The 13,007-nt window shown below is 44.1% G+C and overlaps 1 protein-coding gene across 1 annotated transcript; it reads right to left on the reverse strand.

Annotated features, from left to right (window-relative positions):
* Nucleotides 1-3,827: 3,827 nt before the first annotated feature.
* Nucleotides 3,828-11,554, reverse strand: BAG2 (BAG cochaperone 2; the record flags this gene model as incomplete). Its single annotated transcript, XM_083857025.1, has 3 exons — nt 3,828-4,706; nt 5,689-5,798; nt 11,391-11,554. The coding sequence occupies 3 exons, from the start codon at nt 11,552-11,554 to the stop codon at nt 4,306-4,308; spliced, it is 675 nt and encodes a 224-aa protein (XP_083713151.1). The 3' UTR covers nt 3,828-4,305.
* Nucleotides 11,555-13,007: the final 1,453 nt, after the last annotated feature.

Genomic DNA, 13,007 nt, shown 5'->3' on the forward strand with positions numbered 1-13,007 from the left:
ATCACTCTTCAGTGGCACTAACTTTTGCCTTTTGGAAGAAGAGACGTGCCTAAATGTTTTAGCACTTGTGTTGTCCCTCATGAATAATTTTTATTACAAACATTACTTCATTCTCCACTCAAAGTGTACTCACAAAATATCGTATGTTTTAGTCAGCAAAACCTACCGGTGCAGGGCTGGTAATAAAAATGCTCTTCTCTTTGCATCCCTGGGACTGCATGGTGGGTGAGGATGTAGCTCTGTTATGCCCGTGGTACCCTGGATTGAGAGCAAGAGATGCTCGTGCCACAAGACACAAAATTCATTGCACTCCTTTATATTCTTTTATATCTCTTGAATAGCTCATTGGCTGTATTATCTGGATCTTGCCACAATTCTTTGCCCTTGGCTGATAAAGCTACCACTAGCAGGAAGCTTTAGTGATTGTTAATGCCTTAGTGAAGTAGGGATTCACTAAAGAGTATGACACTACAGCTTTGTCACTTCTGTGTCGTATCCATTCAGTGAATGGGTGTTCTCCCAGTATGTGGGGCATTGTTAGATGCGAAGCAGTAATGCTAGGGATGTATTTCCAACTGGAAATAGCAAATCTCAAAGTTGTTTGACTGATCACACTAATTTTTGTGCTTGTATGTGTGTGGTTAATTTAAAAAAAATATTGAAATATTCCACTTAACACAATTTTGAAGCTTTCTTATTTTCAGTGTTTCTTAAGGCAACACTTTTGTAGTCAAAATTAGCCTGAATTACCACACTGTCAGTCTGATTTCCTGTTTAATTTTTTTGCTTCATTATTGGGCTGCAGCATATCTGACATGAAGTTTTCCTTCACATCATTTCTGTATAGGTGGGATAATCTAAAGAGCATTGAGCAGCTGAACATGCAGCATTCTGGGGGTTATGTGGGGTGCATGCACAAGGCTCAGCCTGCACTTGAAGTTGTTCATGCGCCCTTCAGGCTGAGAGCTCCAGGTGTTAACAGGGTGAATAATCTGCCCTTCTCCTCTGTGGGAGTTTATCATGCAGCAAGCCAATACACATGCTGCTCCCATTCCAGTGACACTACTGAGCCCCTGCTGCTTTTCTAAGTGTAGTCATAGACCTTTCTTCAGTTGAAGTTGCATTACCTGAACACGAATTGTACCAAAATCAGAGTGCAAGGACGGTCCAGCAGACTTGAGTCCATTGAAACAACTTTGCCATCTTTTTTGTAGGAAGCAGAAGTTGTGCAGATCTTCTTTCTAATGTACAAATAGTATTGAGAGAAAATAATTCTCTGTTAAATATGGTATCCAAGCAGGTAATCAAAATTATAGAATTATGAAAACCAGCAATGCTTAGATTTAAGATGAAAGGTGCTATAATGGAATAAGGGAAACCTGCCAGTGTTCCATGTTGAAGTGTTCTATATGAGTCATCTCAAAGCCAGGGGAGTCCTAGTACTGAACTAGGCTCATTTTCAGGTTTCTAGAAGGGTAATACTGATAAATAGTTTGTCAGTTCTGCCAAAGTCACTGAAGTTGGTAAGAAAAATTAAAAATCACTGTGGACCAGGAAAAACACCACTCTCATTGTGAGGATTAAGATAAATTGTTACTAGTGGCTTAAATGTAACTGGCTAAAAGAGGAAATGTACATAACTGATTTTATCACCATCATGATCTCAAGTAAATGTAACAGATTTGTAGAAAAAAAGTCAACATACCATAAAATCCTCAAGCAGAAGAATCAGTGTTTAAAACTGAGTATCTTGTATATGCTGTTCTGTAAAATCCCTACAATTTAATTCTGCTGTTCTCTTGTAAGTGACATTAGTTGCATCACGAAACTTAAAACGTTTGTTTGCTTATTGTTGGGTCTGATATAAGTCACTACTTTTGTGGTTATATTAAATTGTCAGTCTATTAAATTTCAAGAATTGCTGTAACTGCAAGCTGTGCAACCTGAATCTGATTGAGAAATGTGCTTGATTCTTGTGTGTGTTGCCAACAGCTGGGATCCATGGCAGCAGCACTTTGAGAGCACTCAAAGGAACAAGTGTGGACACCCCAGTTCAATAGAAATGGTGTTTCTTAGCTCTCCTCTGATTTCTTTACCATGTGGTAAGAAAAATACAAAACAGGGATTCTTTTCTGCTCTTCCTGGTCATTTGGCTTTTCATGATTGGTCTGACCAATACAGTGACAAGGTTTAAGTCGAAGATTGTAGACATTGGAAGTGGCATTAAAGTATTATTAATATACCAGAGATGCTCGGTACATTTCCTGAAAATAAACAGGTAAATAGTCACTAGTGATTGTTGTTTGGGGGTTTTGCATCGTTTTGGTATTTTTTCTTTTTTTAGTAAAACCCAAATCAGTATCTGTGTCTGCCTCTTTTCCCAGGAATCTGAAGAGTATCAGAAGTAACATACTCCTGCTTCCTCTTGCATGCAGTTTTGAACACAGAAAATCAGTGTGTTTGCTTAACACCCTGATAAGGATTAATTGGCAGTGTTTTAGGTTCATTACAGAGGCATTGGACTAGACGACCTTCATCAGTCCCTTCTAACCCACCTATTCTGCAATTCTGTGATAGCACGAGTGCTCTAAAAAATAAAAATTCTTTTAGCTATCAGTACGAAAGCAAACCTTTTTGCCTGAATAACCCTATAATGGCCTTAAATCCCCAAATATTGAAGGAATATTCTAAGCAACAAGAAGCTGTGTTCAACGTAAGTGTTCCAGTCTGAGTTCTGAAAACAACCCAGTCCGTGTATTACTGTAAAGAGTTTTAATACTCTTGAATAGCTGAAGATTTTTGAAAGTGGAATTACAGAATTAATATCACCAACTTTTACAAACTTCTCACAATCTCAAAGCTGAAACTTGGATTGCATTCGAAGCACCACCTAAAGTGCCATTTCTGCAAATTAAATGCAGTGACAGTAACCTCATAGCAGTTGAGGCTGAGTTTTCCTGCAGAGCACCTGAGCCCACCCAAGGCATTTAAAACCACAGGGCCCCTGACTGTTGGTTGTGCAGGAGCCTGATGTGCAGGGCTCTCACTGTGGGCTGGTCACCCTCAGACCAACCAGGTGTGACACTCCAACTGTCACACCCAAGGCACTGCCACCAAGGCAGCTGTGGTTGGGAGCAGTACTCAGACCCTTTGGGCTTCTTTCAGCTGAGCTTCAGCCTGAGCCAAGTTCAGGACACTGCTGCCTGAGCCACAGAGGCCCCTGCTCCCCTCAGGGCACTGCCCTTGGGTGAAGTACTGCAACACTGGCCAGGCTACAGGGGGTCAAAAAACTACAGGCACACCCCGAACTCTGTGACTTTTGACCTACAGCCACAGAGTTCAGTGATGAGGCCCAGCAGTTATTGAGTGAGAGAGTGGAAGATAAAAATACAAACCAAAAACCACTTACAAAGACGCTAGCAATGCTGGATGCACAAAGTACCGTCCTACACAAGACACAAATACAGTGTTTGCCAGGTGAGAAGTCAAAATGTTTTGCTCTGTGGCTTCATAGATGATGCAGAAGTGGAGTAGTAGCTGATGTACAATTTCCTTTTCTACTACCTTTTAAAAAGAAACACACAGCAGTCTCAAAGCTACAATGAGCTTGTGGGAGCAGAATGGTTCACCAAGCATGGAGGGGGATTTTGAGAGTCAGGTCATTTCTGGTCTGGCTGGTGATCCCTGGGATACATTGCCCAGGGAAAAAAGTGTTGCTTTTCACTTCCTCAGTTACAAACTAGAGGTAGCTGTCTATCTCTAGAAAAGTACTGTGACCAGTTTATTCGAAATATTCAAAAAGTGCAAAATTATAAATGGTAATGAGTAGGACACTGTGTTGTTTATGAAAATACCATAAACTGTTTATTAATTGTTTTGATTTATTGCCATGGTTTGTCTTTTGTCCCCAAAAGTCTGGTTCACACACTATTGTATACAGCAGAGAAAAGCTGAAATCTCATGACAGGACAAAACAACTTTAGTTTTTTAGTTTTAAAAATCCCAGGAGAATGGAGGAAAAGCTAGATTTTCAGTTCCTGTCAGTTCAGCAGAAGCACAATTACAATTTGCAATAGAGCAGTATCGACTCTACAGAAGAACAGATAGCATTCCTTATTGCCAAAAGAAAATGCCAATGCTACCAAAACCCATTAAATGCTTGCACCTTGCAATCAAAGATACTTTGGTGCACGTGGCTGTGCATACACGTGTGTGCTCGTACAGAGAATTCTTTTCTTGACTTCTGTGTGCTTTTACGGGCACTTGCTCATCCTGTCGTTTGCCAGAAGTAGCCAGGAGGGTACATTAATCCTGTTTGCTGTTGCAAGACTGCCGAACAGACGATTTCTGATGCTCCAACAACGTGATGGACTTTTCAGAATTTTCCAAGTTTCTGAGCAGAGTCTCTAGGCGCCTTTTGATTTTCTTCTGATCCTCAATGGCACACCCGATGACCACAGACTGAAATTTCTGATCGATGGGTCCTGCTGGCACATCGGACGTGCACGCACCATAAAGCGACATCAGGCGCATTTTGGCGTCTTCCAAATCATCGAGGAGTTTGTTGACGATCTCGTCGATCATCTTGGTGGCGTGCAGGAGGGACTCCTGCTGCTGCGCGTTGCGGATGGTTTCCACGGAAACCTCCACAGTCAGGGTGCGGCCCATCAGGCGATTCGCGGTCAAGTTAAGTTCTTCTCTCTCACCTCAATCGAAAACAAGAAGTACTCTTGGTTACAGGCAAATACTTTCCTGTGCAAGTGGCATCATCGAGACACTCAAACTGCTATAACTTAGCAGTAAACAACTTTTTTTTTTTTTTAAGTAAGTGACAATCAACAAGATTTCCAGAAGTCAGAAATGAGCTTTCTGCATTTGTCCAAGTCATACTCATTTCATAGATGCCAGTATCTGATTTGAAATGAGGCATTGAACTCTACTAAAATTGTAAGCAATGTTTTTCCACTGCTGACATAATGCTTGCTGTGTCACTTTAAAGCAAAATATACAATATTACCAGGAAACATTCAGTAACAGAACTGGCTCATTAAGGACTTCTGCCATTCTGAGGGAGAGCCGTAGACAATATCCCAGAAGGCCATATAGAGAAAACTAGACAAAATAAGAGGCCATGAAAAAACTGCTTTTCTATTTTCTGAAAGTATAGCTGCTTTTCAAAAATATGAACACGACACACTTGATACATAGGCTCTTGAACAGCCAATAAACCAGCAATTTAAAGTACCTAATAATCAGGTTTAGGGAATAACTTTATAGCCATGAATCACAACTATGACAATGATCTTAATCATCAGGTTCTTGCAGGCTGTACACTTTCTAACACTCATGCCTGTCCAGTAGTCAAAATCATTTTCAACTGTATCATCATCATCAATGTCTCTCCCCCAGCAGAGCACTGTTAGTCTTGATTTTGAAAATGTATCAGTGGAATGAGTATAGGCTTTCACAAGCACAGTAGTGATATTCATGGTAATCCATCCACCTAAACAGCATGAATTTATACTCGAGAAGATCTCGGGTTAATGGGTGGCACTTCAACAACCTCAGCTGGGTCCAATGCTGCACCTTTACCAGCAGCAAAGAGAGCTGCTGACACAGAGCAGCTCCCTAAAAGATGGGCCGAATAGACTTTGTTAAGTTGGATGGTACAGGAAAGCAGCTTCTCACCTTCACTGATGTGCCTCATATCCTGGCTGTTCTGTATATTGTGGATCATTTCAAGCAGAATTTCTTTCTCTTGCTCCATAGCAGATGCTGCATCACGGAAAGCCTCCACCCTGTACATCATTGAATCAAACAAAATGTTTAAATATTAGAATAGCTGTTCACCTCTATAACTGCAAAGAACTGTTGTTTTAAACTTCAGCTTAGAGTTAAGTAGTCAGTTCTTAGTTATCCATGAGACAGGCACACTGATTTCATGACTTTATCTTAACTTCACTTTTCAAGACTCAATATAATTAAAAAAAACCCAAACAAATAGAAGGGCAAATGAAAAGAACAATTAAATCAGACTTTTATTTTACTGACAGTGCTGTTCTGTCCTCCTCTGTGGTTAATCTGGATATGCAGAGCCTGACAGTAGTACAGCCCCTTAGCAGAAGTCGTGTAGCCAATTGGCAATTATTATCAGCTGCCTAACTAGGAACTAGCAGAGAAAGGGACCAAGTCCCCATCAGGGAACTTGGCAGTGAGGGTGGGAACCCATATAATCCACCTGCAAAGCAATAAACGCTCCAGAAAACTGCAACGTGCCAAACAACACCTTTCACAAAGGAGAAAACTCTGTGAGTGGGACAAAGATCACACACTTTTATTAACATGGAAAGGGTTTCCCTGACACAAGTGATATGCCTTAATCACTGGGAGAAGATGCTGGACTGCCTTGCTCCCACTGTCACTGGTGCTTTCCAAGGATTCACACAGGGAGGAAGCTTCTGTGGGAGCAGCTCCTATTTCTGGCCTTGCAAGGAAGCACAAAACTCGGTCCCTCCTGAAACCAGACCCCTACTCCAGTCCCATTACTGTGCTGAAACTCACATGTAATGCAGTGAGGACAAGGGGAAAGTCTATCAGAAACTGCTGTCCCTGTAACTGTTGGGTCTGGCTAAGGTGTGTGGTTCTGTGCCCACAGCCTGCCCTCCTTGTGGCATAAAGTACAGACTCAGCTCATTGTGGGCAGTGTGAAAATACCACATGAGAAATCTGAGTCCAATTTCTTAATTTATGTCTTATTCCTCACCACAGATTTACAGAGGAGGCTTTTGCATTCAGCTGAATAATATGGAAAAGAACACTGGAGAACTCTGATGCAACACTTGGAAGACCTGATATAAAAGAGGGAAATATCCCAATCCCTTGGCTTGAGATTTGAGAGTAGGGGCTTGCAGAGAGCTTCCCAAGCTGGAACTGGCTGAAAGAGTTGGGCCAAAACCATCAACTCTGCATTCACAGGCTGCACAGAAAAGCAAGAGTATCATGTGAACCTGGCTGATGGTTTGAGATGCTTGCAGTGCACAGCTCAGGAGGTGTAGCTGCATCACGAGAATCCATCCATCTAGCCTGAAATGTTTATGAAACCTGGCCAGAAAAGGGGAAACAAACCAAAACACTGTTAAGTCTCTTAGGTGCTCTACACTCTTCAACATTTCTGGGCACTGCCCTGAGACAGCAGTGGCTCATTGCTGTATCTGCAGTTGAGGGCACATCTGAGACAGGAACGGAGCTGCTGCTCCTTCCTCACAGGCTGGGTGAGGGCAGGTAACTTCAGGAAAACAGCAGTAAGACAAAAGAGGGTGAAAGCAGAAGAATGGGAGCATTTCAGGATATAGTCCCTCTTCACACACAGCCTGCTCACAAAATGATTCTGTTTTACAAAATAGTGAGCCTAATTTAGTCAGTGAAAGCACAGGCTTCAGGCCTTGCCTTTAATGTTTGTTCTGAGGAGGAGTGGGAAAAGTTAATGCAATGCAAATTCATGCCAAGAGCAAATACTTTTAATTATTATTTTGGACTGGTTAGTAAGAGCAGTGAGGCAGGTGGAGTAATTTCATACATCAGATGTCTCTACTTTATAATTTAGGAAGTCTAGTAATACTTTCAAAATGCCTTGCTTTTTTAAAAAGCTAGTATTTTCACAATTTTAAAAACGCATTGTGGTCACTCAAAAGTTGTAAATTAAAATTTTGAAGTGCAGAATTTCGATTTTGATGGTGTTTTAAAATCAGATTCTGTATATCATTGTACTGACTTAAAAACTAAAGTTCTACTTTCAGTGGGTAGATCAGTCTGTGATTTCCACAGGCTTTGCTGGGTCCTAAGAAGAATGGGGAAAAGCTGCATTGCAGAGATGTATCCTGAATTGGTACAGTTCTAAAGAGAGTGCCTAAAATATCACTGCTTCCAAAGGCCAGCTTGCTGTGTGAGGTAGGACCTAAAAGCCAAATTGTCAGAATAAATGTTGCATACTGCAAAAAAGGAAAAACATAGTTCACCAACTAGAACTTTGATTGACATTAATTTACCAAAGGTACTATAACCAAATCTTTAAAACTATTTTCTTTGCAATAATTGCTTCTTCAGAATTATTTTTACCATTTTTTAAACTGCAATATGGAGTGCCACACAACAGTGGGACAGGGTCATTTCAGAAGAGGACTCTAATGGGAAAAAGAAAACCAGCAAAAAAAGGCAGAAACAAGTCACACCAACTTCAGGAAAATAGTGTGTCAGGATCACACCTTGCAGTCAATTCTCATAACTTCTTTCCTAAAAAATGCATGGTTTCTTAACTGCACAGGTTTCTCTAAACCTTTCCTTTGTGTGGGAGACCCAAAAAAAATAGTTGGAAGATTTAAACCTCTAACAGAGGTGACTCATGTGGGAAGGGGTGGAAACACAATCCAAGTCTAAAAAAACAACCAACCAAAGAATAAAGACAAACAAAAAAGAACACAAAATACTCAATATTTATGCCTACTTATCAATTATTTTGATGCAGCAATATAGTCTTTTTTCCTCAGAGATGAAAACCTCCATTCATATTGTTACTTGGACTGTGTTTGTTTCTTTGAACATCAACTAAATATTCCATCTATTACCTAACACTGAAAAAGACATTCCTTACTTCTGATTTTCCCTGTTTGTGAGCAATTAGCTGAGCAGTGCCTTTCTTTGCTACATACCATTTACATGAGCAGAGCATTCCCCTGAGAAACAGGTGGACCAGGCTGTGCTTTTGTTTCCAGATGAGAAACTTGACACTCGCTTTCTTAGGACAGCTGCAATAACTCTGTCCTTTAAACTAATGACTGCCTTAAACAGCCCACTGTTAAAGCCCACGTGCTGGAGGTTCAGATAAGTTTTCAAAGGAAATAAGAAACATCTGAGGATTGAGCAACCTTTTTCCTGAAATGGAGCTAATCAGGCACATTGGAGGGAGTTTCACCCTCAGCTCCTTCAGCTGAGTGTCCACTCGCAAGTGAGCAGTCCTGTCAACACTGAAATCAATGGTGGGGGAATGAATGAACGGTTAAATGCCTATGGTTGATCCAAAGAACAAGATAAAAAGTACGAAAAATGAAGATTAAAAAATACCCAGCAAGAGTCTGATTTACCTCGTGTATCATCACACCTAAAACTGTTCTCACTTAACGCAACCAGCAGAACACAGTGACTCATAAACAGAGCCTCTGGTCACGCTTCCAGCTGCTCCTGAGCTATCTTGGCAGTCACAGCAACACCAAGGTCCAAGCCCTTACAAGGGGCAAAGGTGCCACCTGCCCCCCTCACCACCTCTGCCTCGAGCACTTGCTCCCTGGCAGCCAAATTAATTCCCCTTCCCTGCTTACTTTCCATACAGAAAAAAGCCCCTCTGCAAACACGTATCAGGGAGGTACAGAAATACCCCATTACTGTTGGAAAATAAGCTCTCACAGTGGAAAGAAAGGGAGGAAAAGGAAGGCTGTTCAAACTGGAGCATTTTACAATGGCTTTAAACTGAAAGAGGATAGACTTGGATGAAGTATTAGGAAGAAATTCTTCACTATGAGGATGGTGAGGAAACAGGTTGCCCAGACAGGTTGTGGACTCTTTGTCCTTGGAAGTGTCAAAGGCCAGGCTGGATGGGGCTTTGAGCCACCTGGTCTAATGAAAGGTGCCCCCTGCCCATGTCAGGGGGTTGGAACGAGGTGACCTTTAAGGTCCCTCCTAACCCAAACCATTCTGTGATCCTGTGATTTCCAGAGGGATGAGGCTTGCTTCAGCGTTCAGTTGACCTTAAGCAGCTTGAGAACTGAGGATTGTTGAGAGTTTTAATTAAAGGCTGTAGTTCAGTTTAACAAATTTTCACTTGTTATATTTACAAGCAACACCTCGAGGGTCTACAGCAAAACCAAACCAGCTGGAGAAGGAGAAAGTTTGGAAGTTTTTCCTCCTCTCATTCAAATAAATTTGAAATGAAGCATGTTGATTAGTTGTGAATAGAAAAAAAGTAAGACTTGAGTGACTTTTATCAAATTAGACTATTTTTTTACTCATGACTATTCCACATTTAGAATTATGGCTGTCTGAAAGAACCACAGCAAACTGGGAAGTTTAATTGAGGGTTTAATTGCTGGCTAACCAAACTGTCTGCTTTGTTTCAGAGTCACTCAGCAAATCTAAAACACATTTTTGCATATTCTCATGCTAATTTTTGGATTATATATTCATCATATGCCTAGACCTGGATGTAAGGAGTGAGACATGTTTGCAGACAGTGATTTTGTTTAGTCAAATTCAGAGAAGTCTGCAAAGGACTTGAAGGAGATTTAATCAAGCTAAGTGAAAGGCTAATATAACAGCACATCGAGTCCACTCCTGAATAATGCAAAGTAATGCAGGCAGAAAGGGGAAATAAAACTCCTGCATCACACAGAGCTCTTTTAATTACAGGAGAGTCCTAGAAACATTCTGGGTGGTTCTGTGAAAGCCGCTGATCAATATGCAGCTGTAATGAAGGAAAGGGTGTGTTGAAACAGTACCAGAGGAGGTGAATCAGTGGCATCCTGCACATCCATCCACCTCAGAAAGGACACTGTGTAATTTAGCTGGGCTGAGAAGACAGGGGAGATGATTAAAGGCAAGGTATCATCTCTCATGAGGCCAAACTGGGAAAAAAGTCAAGTGGCATAATTTAGGGAACGTCAAGTAACAGAAAAAGTCAGAACATGTCCTGGCACAACGATGAAATTCACACAGCATTTACAGTAACTTTGGAAAAACACACCTCAGCTGCAGAATGCAGTGCTGTTCACAATACTGGGAGACGTTTTAATACACCTCGGAGAGGAGGTGGACACAAACACATCCAGAACATCCACAGCTGAACCAGTAAGTGCAGAGGGAGCTTTGAAAGACAAGAAGCATCACACGCCAGCATTCAGCACTGCAGCTTAAAGGCTTGCCAGAGTCTCCGAGAGCCCGAATGACACCACGTTTTATCCTCGGATTTCCTACATCTTCTTATCAGCCAGCAGCCCGCAGATGCGGGACGGGGCGGCAGGAGGATGCGCCGCGGGCCCGCACCCGCCGTGTCCCAGCCCCGTCCGCCCGAGGTCCCCTCGCCCCTGGGGGAGCAAACCCGAGCGGCCCTTCGCGCCTCCTCGGGGAAACGTCCACTTTCATACATTCGTACACATATTCCTATTTCCGTGTGTTTCCAGGCCACGCAAGTTCACCTCAGAGCAGCAGCTCCATTTTTAAACTTTGCCCCCCGTGAAGGGGACCCTTTTCCCCTGGAGAAGCCCCGGCCCCTCCTCACCCCCCGCGGGAGCCCCGGGCTCGGGGCCAGACCCTCCGCCGCTCCCTCCCGGCCCGGCCCGGCCCACCTGAGCTCCAGCTGGTCCAGGTTCTCGAGCAGGCGGCTGGAGCGGTCGGCCATGGAGGTGGAGCGGTAGAAGCGGCCCCGGAGCTGCCCGCCCGACTGCTGCTGCTGCTGCTGCTGCTGCTGCGCGCCCTCGCTGGCCTTGGCGCTGATCCGGGCCTGGGCCATCCCCCCGCCGCTGCCGCCGGCGGAGCCTCGCTGCGGCCGCTCCCTCCCCGCGTCCCGCAGGCGGCGGCGGCGGCCGAGTGCCGGCCCCTCGCTCATGGCCAAAGAAGGAGCCGCCCCGCCGGCCCCGCGGCCACCCCGCCCCCGCCCGGCCCGCGGGCGCCGCCTCACGCCCGGCCCGGGGCGGCCCGGCTGGGGAGCGGCCCGGCTGGGGGGGATGCGCTGGGTCAGCCGGGCCAGCCCCCCGCCCCCTCTGCAGTGAGGGGACTCACAGCCTCCCCGGGCAATCTGTTCCGCTGCTTGGTCACCTCGACAGTAAAAAAGTTCTTCGTATTCAGGTGGAACTTGCTGCGCATCAGTTTCTGCCCGTTCTCTTGTCCTATTACTTGGCACCAAGGAGAAGAGGCTGGTCCATCTCCTTGACACCCATTCTTTAGGCACGGAGTCACACTGATGAGGCCCCTCTCAGTTACGCCTTCTCGAGACTGAACAGACCCACCTCCCTCAGGCATTTTTGGTAAGAGAGACTGTGCAGACCCTTGGTTTGTTCCCTGCTCCGGGAGCTCCCTGTGTCTCTTGTCCCTGACCCGCACACCGGGAGCTGGGGACGGATGGGCCGAGTGTTCCCTGCTGTGACCGGCCCCGCGGTGTCCCCGGCCCCCGCACGGCCCGGCACGGGACACAGGGCGGCCCCGGGCTCTGCCCCTCGCTGTCCCCACCCGGCACAGCGACCCCGGCCTGCCCCGTCCTGCCCCCACCGCCCTCGGTGACTAAAGCAACAAAACCAGCATGAATCTGACTGTAGTTCAGCCAGAAGCTATGGGAGGAATAATTATGGTTTTGATATCTGTATTACCCATGGGAGAGATGGGAGCTGTCGGTACAAGGATTTGTATTCCAGAACTGGTCTCTATGGTTGGTTCATTGGTTGGCTCTTTCCTTAAAGAAAACCAGAAACCCACAACCACCCAACTGTTATTTTATTTAAGGCTGATTAAACAGTAGACTACAAAACTGAAAACAGTGTAAACTGCAAGAAACAGGAGGAAAAAATTAAGGGCTTTAAAAATCTAGAAGCTTGAAAGGAGAAAAAAATTTAACCAGAGACAGTCCTTACTGCAAGCAGAACATGAACAGAATTCCTAAAAAAAAGAAAAGGTACTTTAGATACTGCTACTCATAGTGCAGCTTTGTCCTGACAACTGTAAGAGCCTCCTACTACTTGCAAAAAAGAGAAGCTATTTCACCAGCTGTTACTGTAAGTTTCTACAAGAAAGCTTACTGGAAATGAAAGTGGTTTATGTTCTCTTTCTATGCCAGCAAGAAAAGATTTATCTGTTTCATGATAGCCAAGGTAGTGGATCTACATCTAGTAATGACTTGTCCCAAAAACATATTTAACTTGCCTGTATGAAAGGGCACCTTCTTTCTCACAAGCACCAGCAATTCAAGTCAC

This window comes from Zosterops lateralis (assembly GCF_965231275.1).
Source record: "Zosterops lateralis genome assembly, chromosome: 3".
NCBI lineage: Eukaryota > Metazoa > Chordata > Aves > Passeriformes > Zosteropidae > Zosterops > Zosterops lateralis.